Below are 14,218 nucleotides of genomic sequence, written 5' to 3'. Positions count from 1 at the left end.
TGGATGTGACAGACTTATCCGCCCCTCCCAAGGACTCCAGAAACTTTGGCCGCGCGAGGACTAGGAACGGCGTGGCGGCCAACCCCAGAACAGAGGGGCGGGCCCCGGGTCCCAAAGACAGGCGCGGGATGAGGAAAGCGAACGGCTTGAAGTCGTCAGAAGCCGCGCAGGTAGAAGAGGGAGTAATTAGGGGTGTGAACGGTGTTAGTTCTACACACCCGTCTGCCATGCCTGCTGCTGCAAGGCAAAACGTCACTGATCGCCCCAGGCTTCTTCCCCCACCCCCTGACAGCATTACAGGGGAATCCCAGTTTGACCTTGGGGGTAGGGTAGACGTTGACTTGAATCAGCGAGGTCGTGACCTTGACGGCCGACCTCGGGCGGGTGGTCAAGAGCGGTCCCGGAACCCACGCGGGTCTCAGCCTGGAGGGTCACGTGAGACCTCTTTTCTACCTCAACCCCCATTTCGTTCCCAGGGTGAAGGTCATACACCACAAGATTTGCACGTTTCCCAGTCGTTCGGCCAAGAGGATAACTACTACCAGGACATCTCTGGCGGAGATTTGGGCGATCCTACGCCCAGCTATTTCACCGGTTTGAACCGAGGGAAGTCAGGGTCAGGGTTTGAGCTGGCTAAAAGTGACAATGACCACGTGTACTCCGAGCTGCGGCATGAGAATCCGTCTCCCTCAGAATACTCCTCTCTTCACCAGCGCAGCGAGGAACCTGGCTACAAACAAAGGGGCGATGTCGGTCGGCGTGAGAATGCTTACGGTAGCAGACAGAACGCTTCAGAACCAGGGAACACTCGCCCTGAGAATGCTTATGGTATGAGAGAGAACAGCAGAGAGCCAGACACTTCTCGATCTAAGGAGGATTACAGTAGCCGGGATCAGACTAGGAGCTCTGGTTTGGGGAAGACGACACAAAACGATGGCAGTCAGAAACAGGGCGGTGTTTACGACAACACAAACAAAGCAAGACAGAAGACGTTCAAAGGGCAGGGGAGCGAACTGCGTCATGAGGGTGCCGGTTACGGTGGTCCGTACAGCAACGAGCACAGCAGACACCCAGACTATGTCAACAACCAAGTCCACGCACACAGCAATGGTTCTCATCTCCAGGCTCGCAAGGAGCGCTCCCAAGCATCTTCTCACAGTGACGAACATTTGCGTCATCAAAATGACCCGAGGCGACGTCATTCTTATGACGTCATCGGTGACTCGGATTCAGACAGTCTTTCCAAGGACCAGAGGCAGTATAGTAAAGACAACGAATTCCAGAATGATTCTCAGGCGAAGAAAACTGCGCCCTATTCAAACAGAAACGACAGACCTTTGTCGCGAGAAGTGCCGAGAAATGTTGACGGTGACCGAATGCCACGTCATACTAGCGCTTCCAGGACATTGCGTCATTCACGTGACATACCTGTCGACCTACCTTCTGGGTTGCCAACGCCTATGTGCACTGAAATTTGATGACTGAGGAAAAAAGACTGGCTTTGCTTTCCGTGGTAGAAGAAAGATGGAAAGATTGATTGCTTCAGTGAGTGTATGTTTTAGGGTGCGACTGCTTTTCACGCGGTGTGCGCTCGCGCGTGTGAGTGCGTGCGTGAAAGTTGCTACATGTGACTGTGTGTGTCCGTCCGTATGTGTGTATGTATATTTCTGACCGTGTGTGTGTGTGTTCGCGCATGTATAGGCCCTTATTTGCATGGGTGTGTGTTTGTGTTTGTGTATGCGTATATGTGTGCTTGTGTCGGTGTGTGACAGAGAGACAGACGGATAGAGACAGACAGAAAGGTTGTTGTCTTGTTATTTACAAGTTTTCTGCAACAATACTAGATTCTGCTGACTTCCGATGATGAGACTTGACTGCCATGATTTTTTTTACATCTCTCAATGTATAAGATCCTTATATGCTTTTTTTGTAGTTTGTAAATGATGCAGATCTTTTGAAGGTACAAGTCCAAATACATGCTATATATTTCATATTTGTGTGTGTGTACATGTGCATGTAAGTGTGAATGCGTGTGTTCGTGCAGTGGTATGACAGCACCAAATGTTCGTGATGTTTACTGATAATGTACCTCATGATGTAATATGCTTGTTTGCATAAAAACACATAATGATACACCAACACCAACAACTCAAGCTCAAATACACACAATCTTTATTCACATAAAATGACACGTTTATTTTGATGTTCTGGTTAAATCTTCTATTATGTCCATGGTATTTATGCAGACAAATAAAAATGAGCAGAGAATATATCCACTCAAAATTCCAGCATCTGAGTACAAAGTGAACAAGATTCGTGTTTGATTCCTTTAAGTCCGGTTATTTAATCATGAGAAAAAAACTTCCCATTTAACCAACAAAACTCACAGCCTCAATATCCTCAAACCGCCAAACACTTAAATATTTTACTGTGTACAGGAACTCCTATAAATATTACGCAACCACAACTCACGACTGTGTGTGAATCGACCATAGTGAATGCACTATAGTCTACCTGAACTGTAATTGCAAAACAGATCATGTGCATAAAAAAACAATACACATTTACATGTACATTTTTAAACAAATTGTAAGTGATACAATATCAAATGGATACTTTTTTTCTCAATACACCTATGGATGCAACTACATTTTCCCTCCCATAACAAACATCAAAACATCAATCAAATGACTTCATGGCATTCAAACATAGACACAAAAATCAACATCATTATGCAACACACATTTTTTGTGACTACATACATGTATTTTAGTGGCAAGAAGGCCCAAATCTTTAACATTGTTTAATGCAATATACAATGAGTGCTGGGGGGCCTAGGCCAGTACTTGTGCCCACATAAAAGCGATGCCGTCGGCGTGTAGGGCACTCCAGATACGGTTGATCTTTATGTGCAGACACAGAGACTGTATCCATGTCCTAACCCTCGTGTCACCACTGTGGCATGTTAAAGGCCTTGGGTCATTCTGCCACAAGTGCAAGTCAGGGTGACTGCACCTTAAAGGTGGTCGTCTACATTTTTGCTTTTTTTCAATAATCTTATGGTTAGATTTCGCTAAAAAGTTATGTCAGATGATGAATGAACCATGGGGAAAAAAGTTATAGTAAAAAACAGATATGTAAAAAAAAAATTTATTTTTGGGTAGCGTGACTCACGCTTCCAATATTTTGTTTTCTGTTTGCTGAGAACATGTGCTTTGCCTAAAAATACTGACCAATCAAATTCATGTCACTATGCTTATAGCCACGCCCAAACAAGTGCAGCAACAGTTTGACACTGGAGCGCTGTCCACGCTTTTTTTTAAACGCATGAAATGCACGGGATTTGAGAGGAGTTTTGCGCTTTTCTTTCTTTCTTTCTTTATTTGGTGTTTAACGTCGTTTTCAACCGTTAGTTTTGCGCTTGGCATTTTCCAAATAAGGATATCCTACTATGAGTACTACGCTGGAATACTACAATGAATTTTCAAACGGCTACACTGGCTTCGTCTTTCCTGATCGAAAGGGGGTGTATTGTTGATAATTGTAGATAATAGACTCTGCATTTTAATGGTCAAATGGCGATTTCGGTATAAAAATGTAGACAAGGACCTTTAACCTTCACCGGATCACGCTTTGGACTACACTGAGTCCAGATGATTCGGGTTGTGTACGACCCATACTTTCTAAAGCAGTATTCGACGTAAAAACTATGGGTCGAACAAGACCTACGCCATCAGGGCCGGACTACCGGGGGGGGGGGGGGGGGGGGGGGGGTTATGGGGGTTGCGCATACGAGTAGGGATAAACTTTATCCCGTCTCTTTGCACAGTATGGGTCGTACACAACCCACATCATCCAAATAAGGATTAACACAGTCGAATTCCTTCTTTAATTCCATGCGGGTCGTGGACGACCCTCAACATCCGGACTATGTAGTTCAAATGACGTCATCATTTATTTGTTTGTATACAAAGATCATCCTTCATAATGAGGTCGATGAAAAGGTTCTATGGTGTTTAAGGTGTACATGAAGTATCAATCAAAAACTGCGAATAGTTTCACAGATAATCGAATCCGGATTTCCGGCAGATACCGGAAGAATCCCACCCATGGAGATATTGACACTTTTGTGAGGCTCTGGGTCTTTAATGACCCAGGCAGCACGGGGAAGGCACACGTACCTGGGTAGTGCCACTCTTGCTGCTGCTATATCTTTCCACTGGGAGGAAGCGACCCACATTTCCCAGCGATGGGACAACGAAGAATGAAAAAGGTGCACATAAAAAAATAAAAAAAGTTTTAAGCAGTCTGTTTTGACAGATGCAGGAGGTAACTGGTGTCAAAATAATCCTCTGAATAGGCTCCCTTCTTTGTTTTGACAGACCTGCAAACCTCCACCCCTACCCCCACCAAAAGCCCTCATCTCCCCTCCCTCCCTAAATAAACACACACACAACAAGTATCTGCCCATTTCATCATGACCACTCCCTCCTTCCCCCTCTGACATTCCCTCCTTCCCCCTCTGACACTCCCATGGGTGAAACTGATCAGAATTGTAAAAAAGGAAAATGAGGCCGGGATCCAGGGGCCGCCCAGGCCCTGTTGGGGTGCAGGGGCAACGCCCTGCTAGGGGGCCCAGGGGGGCAAAGCCCCCCGGAAGAAAGCAACAAATCTGGCTTTTAAGGCCTATCCTGGTTTATCAAACACAAATTTGCACATTAAACAATGTAACAAATGCCAAGCTGTAGTCCGATAATTCCTTCCCCCTCTGACACTCCCTCCTTCCCCCTCTGACACTCCCTCCTTCCCCCTCTGACACTCCCTCCTTCCCCCTCTGACACTCCCTCCTTCTCCCTCTGACACTCCCTCCTTCCCCCTCTGACACTCCCTCCTCCCCCCTCTGACACTCCCTCCTCCCCCCTCTGACACTCCCTCCTTCCCCCTCTGACACTCCCTCCTTCCCCCTCTGACACTCCCTCCTTCCCCCTCTGACACTCCCTCCTTCCCCCTCTGACACTCCCTCCTCCCCCCTCTGACACTCCCTCCTTCCCCCTCTGACACTCCCTCCTTCCCCCTCTGACACTCCCTCCTTCCCCCTCTGACACTCCCTCCTTCCCCCTCTGACACTCCCTCCTTCCCCCTCTGACACTCCCTCCTTCCCCCTCTGACAGGGGGCCCGGTAGCTCAGTTGGTAGAGCACTGGACTTGTGATCGAAAGGTCGCAGGTTCGAATTTGGGCCGGGACGGACACGGGTCAACTTTATGTGCAGACCCAGAGACGGAAGCCATGTCCCACCCCCGTGTCATCACAATGGCACGTAAAAGACCTTGGTCATTCTGCCATAAGTGCAGGTGGCTGAATACACCTAAACACGCAGACACCTGGGTAGCGCGACTCCGTTGCTGCTAGCTTTCCACTGGGAGGAAGCGACCCGAATTTCCCAGCGATGGGACAATAAAGAAATGAAAATGAAATGAAAATGACACTCCCTCCTTCCCCCTCTGACACTCCCGTCTTACCTCACCAATCAGTTCATTTCATCCAGCATCAAGTCTTATCTGTCTTTCTTTATTTGGTGTTTAACGTCGTTTTCAACCACGAAGGTTATATCGCGACGGGGAAAGGGAGATGGGATAGAGCCACTTGTCAATTGTTTCTTGTTCACAAAAGCACTAATTAAAATTTGCTCCAAGGGCTTGCAACGTAGTACAATGTATTACCTTACTGGGAGAATTCAAGTTTCCAGTACAAAGGACTTAACATTTCTTACATACTGCTTGACTAAAATCTTTACAAAAATTGACTATATTCTATACAAGAAACACTTAACAAGGGTAAAAAGAGAAACAGAATCCGTTAGTCGCCTCTTACGACATGCTGGGGAGCATCGGGTAAATTCTTCCCCCTAACCCGCGGGGAGTATCAAGTCTTATTGACTGTATCATTTACAATCATTCCATCCAGCATCAAGTCTTATTGACTGTATCATTTACAATCAGTTCATTTCATCTAGCATCAAGTCTTATTGCCTGTGACTCGGCAGCAGTGCTGTGTTATCTTCCGAAGGTAGCCCACCGCAGCAACCCAACATCCCTCCCTGGAGTGTCTGTAAATTCGACAAGTCTGGCAGCGGAACGAAATTCAGATGTGGATGGAGCAGTGGACACTGGGAGGGGGCGGTGTGGGAGCACACCGAGACAAGAAACAGGCATTAGGACAGAAGAAAACAAGTCGCGTAAGGCGAAATTACTACATTTAGTCAAGCTGTGGAACTCACAGAATGAAACTGAACGTAGTCCGCCGCTAGTGCAAAAGGCAGTGAAAGTGACGAGCCTGTTTGGCGCGGCAGCGGTTGCGCTGTGTTTCATAGCACGCTTCACTGTACCTCTCTTTGTTTTAACTTTCTGAGCAACTTTTTAATCCAAACATATCATATCTATATGTTTTTGGAATCAGGAACCGACAAGGAATACAAGAAGGGCAAAGCCCATACGACTCACATGCTTGACCTTTACATGTCAAATAACTAAACCTAGCAATGACATCATACACTAAGAACTGCTTTACACATTTTTCCTACCAAAATACATGTGACCTTGACCCAAGGTCAAGGTCATCCAAGGTCATGCAACACAAAGCTGTTAATTCAAGACATAGGAAGTACAATGGTGCTTATTGGCTCTTTCTACCATGAGATATGGTCACTTTTAGTGGTTCACTACCTTATTTTGGTCACATTTCATAAGGGTCAAAGTGACCTTGACCTTGATCATATGTGACCAAATGTGTCTCATGATGAAAGCATAACATGTGCCCCACATAATTTTTAGGTTTGAAACAGTTATCTTCCATAGTTCAGGGTCAAGGTCACTTCAAAATATGTATACAATCCAACTTTGAAGAGCTCCTGTGACCTTGACCTTGAAGCAAGGTAAACCAAACTGGTATCTTCTTCTTCTTCTTCTGCGTTCGTGGGCTGAAACTCCCACGTACACTCGTGTTTTTGCACGAGTGGAATTTTACGTGTATGACCGTTTTTACCCCGCCATTTAGGCAGCCATACGCCGCTTTCGGAGGAAGCATGCTGGGTATTTTCGTGTTTCTATAACCCACCGAACTCTGACATGGATTACAGGATCTTTTCCGTGCGCACTTGGTCTTGTGCTTGCGTGTACACACGAAGGGGGATAAGCCACTAGCAGGTCTGCACATAAGTTGACCTGGGAGATCGGAAAAATCTCCACACTTAACCCACCAGGCGGCAGCGACCGGGATTCGAACCCTCGACCTTCCGATTAAGAGGCCGACGTCTTACCACCACGCCACAGCGCCCGTCAAACTGGTATCAAAAGATGGGGCTTACTTTGCCCTATATATCATATATAGGTGAGGTATTCAATCTCAAAAACTTCAGAGAAAATGTGAAAAATAGCTGTTTTTTAGACAACATTTATGGCCCCTGCGACCTTGACCTTGAAGCAAGGTCAAGATGCTATGTATGTTTTTTGGGGCCTTGTCATCATACACCATCTTGCCAAATTTGGTACTGATAGACTGAATAGTGTCCAAGAAATATCCAACGTTAAAGTTTTCCGGACGGACGGACGACTCGGGTGAGTACATAGACTCACTTTTGCTTCGCACGTGAGTCAAAAATGAAATAGTTTTTGAAACGATTTTGGAAATTTAATTTTGATCATAATTTTTAATTTTTTTAATTTTCAGAGCTTGTTTGTAATCCAAATTAACATATTTATATGTTTTTGGAATCAGAAAATGATGAAGAATAAGATGAATGTAAATTTGGATTGTTTTATAAAATTATTTTTTTTTACAATTTTCAGATTTTTAATGACCAAAGTCATAAATTAATTTTTAAGCCACCAAACTGAAATGCAATACCGAAGTCCGGCCTTTGTCGAAGATTGCTTGGCCAAAATTTCAATCAATTTGATTGAAAAACAAGAGGCGAAGCCTTCAAGGCTCACGTAAGAAATCGACAAACAGTAACACAAACTCAATCACTCCGTCACACACACACACACACACACACACACACACACACACACACACACACACACACATACACACACACACACACACACACACACACACACACAGTAAGCATAGGTGAAACTGTGCAAGAAAGCGAGACCCTGGATCTGCCAAGTAGTCTCGGCCCGCTCACAATAACAATGACCGAGACTTTCAGTAATTCCTTTGCGTGACGTCTAACCCTCTTACGTCATAATGTGACGTCTTCAAATAGTTTCTATCACACAGGTCAAACACTTTTGACCGAGACCTAATCTTCTTATGCGAGCTTTATCCATAGACTCGGAAATGTTAAAGTTTCTATCACACACACACGCACGCACGCACGCACGCACGCACGCACGCACAGACAGACAAAGTTTATCATCGCATAGGCTACACTTACGTGAGCCAATGAGGGTGTGACAGTGCCGCCTCAACTTTTACAAAAAGCCGGATATGACGTCATCAAAGACATTTATCGCAAAAAAGAAAAAAAAAGTCCGGGGATATCATTCCCAGGAACTCTCATGTCAAATTTCATAAAGATCGGTCCAGTAGTTTAGTCTGAATCGCTCTACACACACACACACACGCACACACACACACACATACACCACGACCCTCGTCTCGATTCCCCCTCTATGTTAAAACATTTAGTCAAAACTTGACTAAATGTAAAAAAGAAGTCTTATCGCCTGTATTCTCTACACGCCCTGCAGAGCTCCCCCGTGGTCCTGGTCGATGGCGGCGATGAAATGGTTGAGGCCCAAGATCTGCTTGAGCCTGTTGGGGACGGGAAGGCGTTGTATTTGCGGCAGTATGCTGCGTCCCCCGTGGATCTGACCCAGGTGTGTCCTCACCCTGACTGTGGCCACGTCCTGCAGCGTGCGGGGCTGTTGGGGGGCAGAGAAAAAGTTGAGATTACAGTCACTTTGGTACAATTTTATTCAGCAAAATTACATATAACAAAGCCGCATACAATCAATTAGTAAATGGAGCACAACAAGCAAAGCTTATAAACGTGCTCTTAAAAGCAAGATGATATTTGGTTTGGCGGACGATACGGGGAACCAAAGAAAGGAAAACAAAGGAGAAAAAATCAACAAGCAAAATACATCTGCAAAAGCAACAACATCAAGACAGTTTCAGACTAACAACATACAATTTAACACACACACACTCACTTACTGCCTCACAAAATGCTCACTTTCTGCCTCACAAAATGCTCACTTTCTGCCTCACAAAATGCTCACTTTCTGCCTCACAAAATGCTCACTTTCTGCCTCACAAAATGCTCACTTTCTGCCTCACAAAATGCTCACTTTCTGCCTCACAAAATGCTCACTTTCTGCCTCACAAAATGCTCACTTTGTGCCTCACAAAATGCTCACTTTGTGCCTCACAAAATGCTCACTTTCTGCCTCACAAAATGCTCACTTTCTGCCTCACAAAATGCTCACTTTCTGCCTCACAAAATGCTCACTTTCTGCCTCACAAAATGCTCACTTTCTGCCTCACACTTTCTGCCTCACAAAATGCTCACTTTCTGCCTCACAAAATGCTCACTTTCTGCCTCACAAAATGCTCACTTTCTGCCTCACAAAATGCTCACTTTCTGCCTCACAAAATGCTCACTTTCTGCCTCACAAAATGCTCACTTTCTGCCTCACAAAATGTTCACTTTCTGCCTCACAAAATGCTCACTTTCTGCCTCACAAAATGCTCACTTTCTGCCTCACAAAATGCTCACTTTCTGCCTCACAAAATGCTCACTTTCTGCCTCACAAAATGCTCACTTTGTGCCTCACAAAATGCTCACTTTGTGCCTCACAAAATGCTCACTTTCTGCCTCACAAAATGCTCACTTTCTGCCTCACAAAATGCTCACTTTCTGCCTCACAAAATGCTCACTTTCTGCCTCACAAAATGCTCACTTTCTGCCTCACAAAATGCTCACTTTCTGCCTCACAAAATGCTCACTTTGTGCCTCACAAAATGCTCACTTTGTGCCTCACAAAATGCTCACTTTCTGCCTCACAAAATGCTCACTTTCTGCCTCACAAAATGCTCACTTTCTGCCTCACACTTTCTGCCTCACAAAATGCTCACTTTCTGCCTCACAAAATGTTCACTTTCTGCCTCACAAAATGCTCACTTTCTGCCTCACAAAATGCTCACTTTCTGCCTCACAAAATGCTCACTTTCTGCCTCACAAAATGCTCACTTTCTGCCTCACAAAATGCTCACTTTCTGCCTCACAAAATGCTCACTTTCTGCCTCACAAAATGTTCACTTTCTGCCTCACAAAATGCTCACTTTCTGCCTCACAAAATGCTCACTTTCTGCCTCACAAAATGCTCACTTTCTGCCTCACAAAATGCTCACTTTCTGCCTCACAAAATGCTCAGTTTTGACCGCGCATGAGTGAAGGAATGAATTGTGGTTGAAACAATCAAATGCTTTGTACGACTCCCCTTTGTCATGTCCCATTACAGTTGAACATCCCACCCCCTCACCCCCCTCCCCCCCCCCCCCCCCCCCCCCCCCCCCCCCCCCCCCCCCCCTTAGAAGACTTACTCCCTTTTAAGATCCCCAAAACACGTATACCCCCGTAACAGACTCCCTCCCTTTTTAGACTCTGTTTTCTCATATTGTTGTGGCGGCCTACTGTTCATTCACAAGACTCTCCTGGTGTAAAGAAACAGTCATTCTATCTGTCCTACTGTTCATTCACAAGACTCTCCTGGTGTAAAGAAACAGAGTCATTCTATCTGTCCTACTTAAAAAATCAAGGTCTCAAAAGGGGTATTCCACTGTAACTGAGCAAAACAAAACAAATGTTTTTTGCAAAATAACCTATTCAGTGTTTTTTTTAACCATTTCTCAAACCATTTGATAAATGCCAAAAATATATGTAAAAAAAATTAAAAAAATAAAAAGTCAATTTTTACCCGTCTACGAATTTAAGCCCGTTCGTTATTCCAAGGTGTGTTAATTGTTGGACCACCCTTACTTTTTTTCCAAACATGATGGCTTACACAGAAGGAATGTATGGACGTCATCACAGAATGTTTGCGTAACTCATTTCAGACAGCTTTTCAGCAGAAGGCCAAATCTGATTATTTTTATCATGAAATAGTGTTCATATTGTACCTGGTATGGATAAAAAGATTAAAAGAATGTTAAATCATGTATTGTCCATCAAATTCTAGAGAATATTTCTCATGGAGATAAATGATTTATTTACTCTAAAGCTCACAAACATAAAAATTGCAAAGTATCGAGTGAGGCCAAAAGTCCAGGACGACGACGCTACAGTGGAAACCTTTCAAGACCGCCACAAATCTGAGAAAACAGGGTCTTAAAAAGGAGGGAGTCTTAAAATGGAGGTAAATTTACACAGGTTATGAACAAAAAGTCTGAGAAAACAGGGTCTTAAAAAGGAGGGAGTCTTAAAATGGAGGTAAATTTACACAGGTTATGAACAAAACGTCTGAGAAATAGGATCTTAAAAAGGAGGGAGTCTTAAAATGGAGATAAATTTACACAGGTTATGAACAAAAAGTCTGAGAAAACAGGGTCTTAAAAAGGAGGGAGTCTTAAAATGGAGGTAAATTTACACAGGTTATGAACAAAAAGTCTGAGAAAACAGGGTCTTAAAAAGGAGGGAGTCTTAAAATGGAGGTAAATTTACACAGGTTATGAACAAAAAGTCTGAGAAAACAGGGTCTTAAAAGAGAGGGAGTCTTAAAATGGAGGTAGATTTACAGAGGTTCTGAACAGAAAGTCTGAAAAACAGGGTCTTAAAAGAGAGGGAGTCTTAAAGGGGGGTTCCACTGTATGTGAAAAAGACAGGAGCACAAGTCTGACCTGCTGCACGTAGTGGTGGATGAACTTGAGCAGGTCCTTGTTGTGCATGACACGGATGTTGCGGGGGTACTGGCTGAAGATGTACGCCGTGAAGTGCGCCCCCGACATCAGCAGCAACTTGAGCGTGCGCTGCCGGTTGTTGAAGATGGCCCAGTAGATGGCCGACGTGTGGCTGGTGGGATAAGGATGAGATAAGGATAAGATGAGGATAAGATAAGTTCTGAGTTTGTGTGTGTGTGTGTGTGTGTGTGTGTGTGTGTGTGTGTGTGTGTGTGATTGCATGTGCGTACGTGCATGTGTGTGTGTGTGTGTGTGCGTGTGTAAGTGTGTGTGTGTGTGTGTGTGTGTATATGGGTGCGTCTCAGAAACTGATCCTTTTGTGTGTGCCATAATCAAATTAGCCCACAATTGAAACATACTGAATTTTAAATCATGATATTGGTATTTTTGAGAAGTAAAATGAATAAAGAAATAGTACAAACAAAATTGAGTATTTTGCATGATTATTATGAAGATTGTTTTGCGAAAGACATTATTGGATGCGTGAAAAATGGAGGTCTGATCTGTGACATGAACCATCAACTAGTTTTGCACCTCACTACAAGAATCGTTTAGAATGTCCAAGGACTGCTATTCTTGTTATGTGTGTTTGGTTTAAGTGTACTTGACAGTTGAAATGTTATTTTGTCCACAGAATTGTTTTTTTAAACGAAATTAATCGCTTGAAAGTTTGCCATCACTGTCGTAACATAGGTTTCCACACGCGTGCAACAGCAACAAGTCCTAAATTTGAACTTTAGAATTTGCATATTCATCTTCAACACGATCTTGACATGAAAGGGCATAGAACATCGCTAAGCTAAATGTTATTTAAGTATTATTTTCTCAAAATTGCATCTGCAAACTAAGTTGAAAGTTGCGCAATATGACATGCTTCTTCAAAATTCAGTTACGATGGTGAACGGTTTTGCAAATAATGTCAGAGTTTTGAAGAAAGATTAGAACTATTTTGCGCGTAGTGACTTAGAGGTGCGGATGACTACGCATGCGCAGTTACAGAGAGAAATAGTTCAGCTTCCAGCAGCGAAGAAAGATTTCGAGAATGTTTCCGAAGTCTGTGATTTTGTTACGACAGTGATCAACACCCAAGGTTCTTGAGAAAAGGTGAGTTTTTGCTGCTATGATATTCTATGAAGTGAAAAATTAGGCTAAACATTTGTTAATAATAGTTTTTCTTTCGATTTCACCTAGTCAAAACTTGACTAAATGTTTTAACATAGAGGGGGAATCGAAACGAGGGTCGTGGTGTATGTGTGTGTGTGTGTCTGTCTGTCTGTGCGTGTGTGTGTGTAGAGCGATTCAGACTAAACTACTTGACCGATCTTTATGAAATTTGACATGAGAGTTCCTGGGTATGATATCCCCGGACGTTTTTTTCTTTTTTTCGACAAATACTTTTGATGACGTCATATCCGGCTTTTTGTAAAAGTTGAGGCGGCACTGTCACACCCTCATTTTTCAATTAAATTGATTGAAATTTTTGTAAAGCAATCTTCGACGAAGGCCGGACTTCGGTATTGCATTTCAGCTTGGTGGCTTAAAAATTAATTAATGACTTTGGCCATTACAAATCTGAAAATTGTAATAATTTTTTTTTATATATAAAACGATCCAAATTTACGTTCATCTTATTTTACATCATTTCCTGATTCCAAAAACATATAAATATGTTATATTTGGATTAAAAACAAGCTCTGAAAATTAAAAATATAAAAAATTATGATCAAAATAAAATTTCCGAAATCCATTTAAAGGAACGGTAAGTGTCAATGTTTTCTTTAATTGTAAAAGTTGTATGTTCAATGGAATGGTAAGTCTGAACAAAATAATTACTTTATTTTGTTTTTAGCCAGTGAATGTGGATGCATCAAAATCTTGATAGACATTAAACAAATTCATGTTAGTGAAACTAGTACACATATTGCATCAATCTTTGGTTGAAATCGCTGGTACTTGCATGTTTCAGGTGCAAGAGATTCGACCTGATGAACTGGTGGTAACGTTCCTTCGAAGGAAACCGGAGGGGAACTACTATTGCTTTCCAGGGATCGATGATATTTCCTTAGTCCCTACATCTGATGCAACCATGATTCGTGACCCCACCTTCAATGCCAGGGGGCATTATTTCTTTTAAAATAAATTAATTAACTGCAAGTGGCAACTGTTCTATATGTAACCAATGCCTTTGGTTTATTGTCTTTAACAATTGAATGAACCACTTTTGAACATTTGCATTTTTCATGTCAAACC

General features: G+C 43.3%; 2 protein-coding genes across 3 annotated transcripts in view; both read left to right on the top strand.

Annotated features, from left to right (window-relative positions):
• Positions 1-1,991, top strand: part of LOC138949697 (uncharacterized) — an 8,456-nt gene extending 6,465 nt beyond the window's left edge. The window contains exons 3-4 of one of the 2 annotated variants that reach the window (XR_011450401.1): positions 1-1,805; positions 1,845-1,991. The exon at positions 1-1,805 is cut by the window's left edge and continues 300 nt beyond it. Coding sequence is in view for 1 of the 2 variants with exons in the window: in XM_070321482.1 (XP_070177583.1) it covers positions 1-1,478 (1,478 nt within the window). In the remaining variant the exon portion in view is untranslated. The other variant, XM_070321482.1, reaches the window with a different exon arrangement.
• Positions 1-13,595, top strand: part of LOC138949682 (ankyrin repeat and KH domain-containing protein 1-like) — a gene marked incomplete in the record, with an annotated part of 43,337 nt that extends 29,742 nt beyond the window's left edge. Inside the window, 1 exon segment of the mRNA XM_070321461.1 lies at positions 13,167-13,595.
• Positions 13,596-14,218: the final 623 nt, after the last annotated feature.

The sequence above is a fragment of the Littorina saxatilis genome, linkage group LG16, assembly GCF_037325665.1.
Source record: "Littorina saxatilis isolate snail1 linkage group LG16, US_GU_Lsax_2.0, whole genome shotgun sequence".
NCBI classification, from domain to species: Eukaryota; Metazoa; Mollusca; class Gastropoda; order Littorinimorpha; family Littorinidae; genus Littorina; species Littorina saxatilis.
This window is presented reverse-complemented; position numbering and strand designations above follow the sequence as displayed.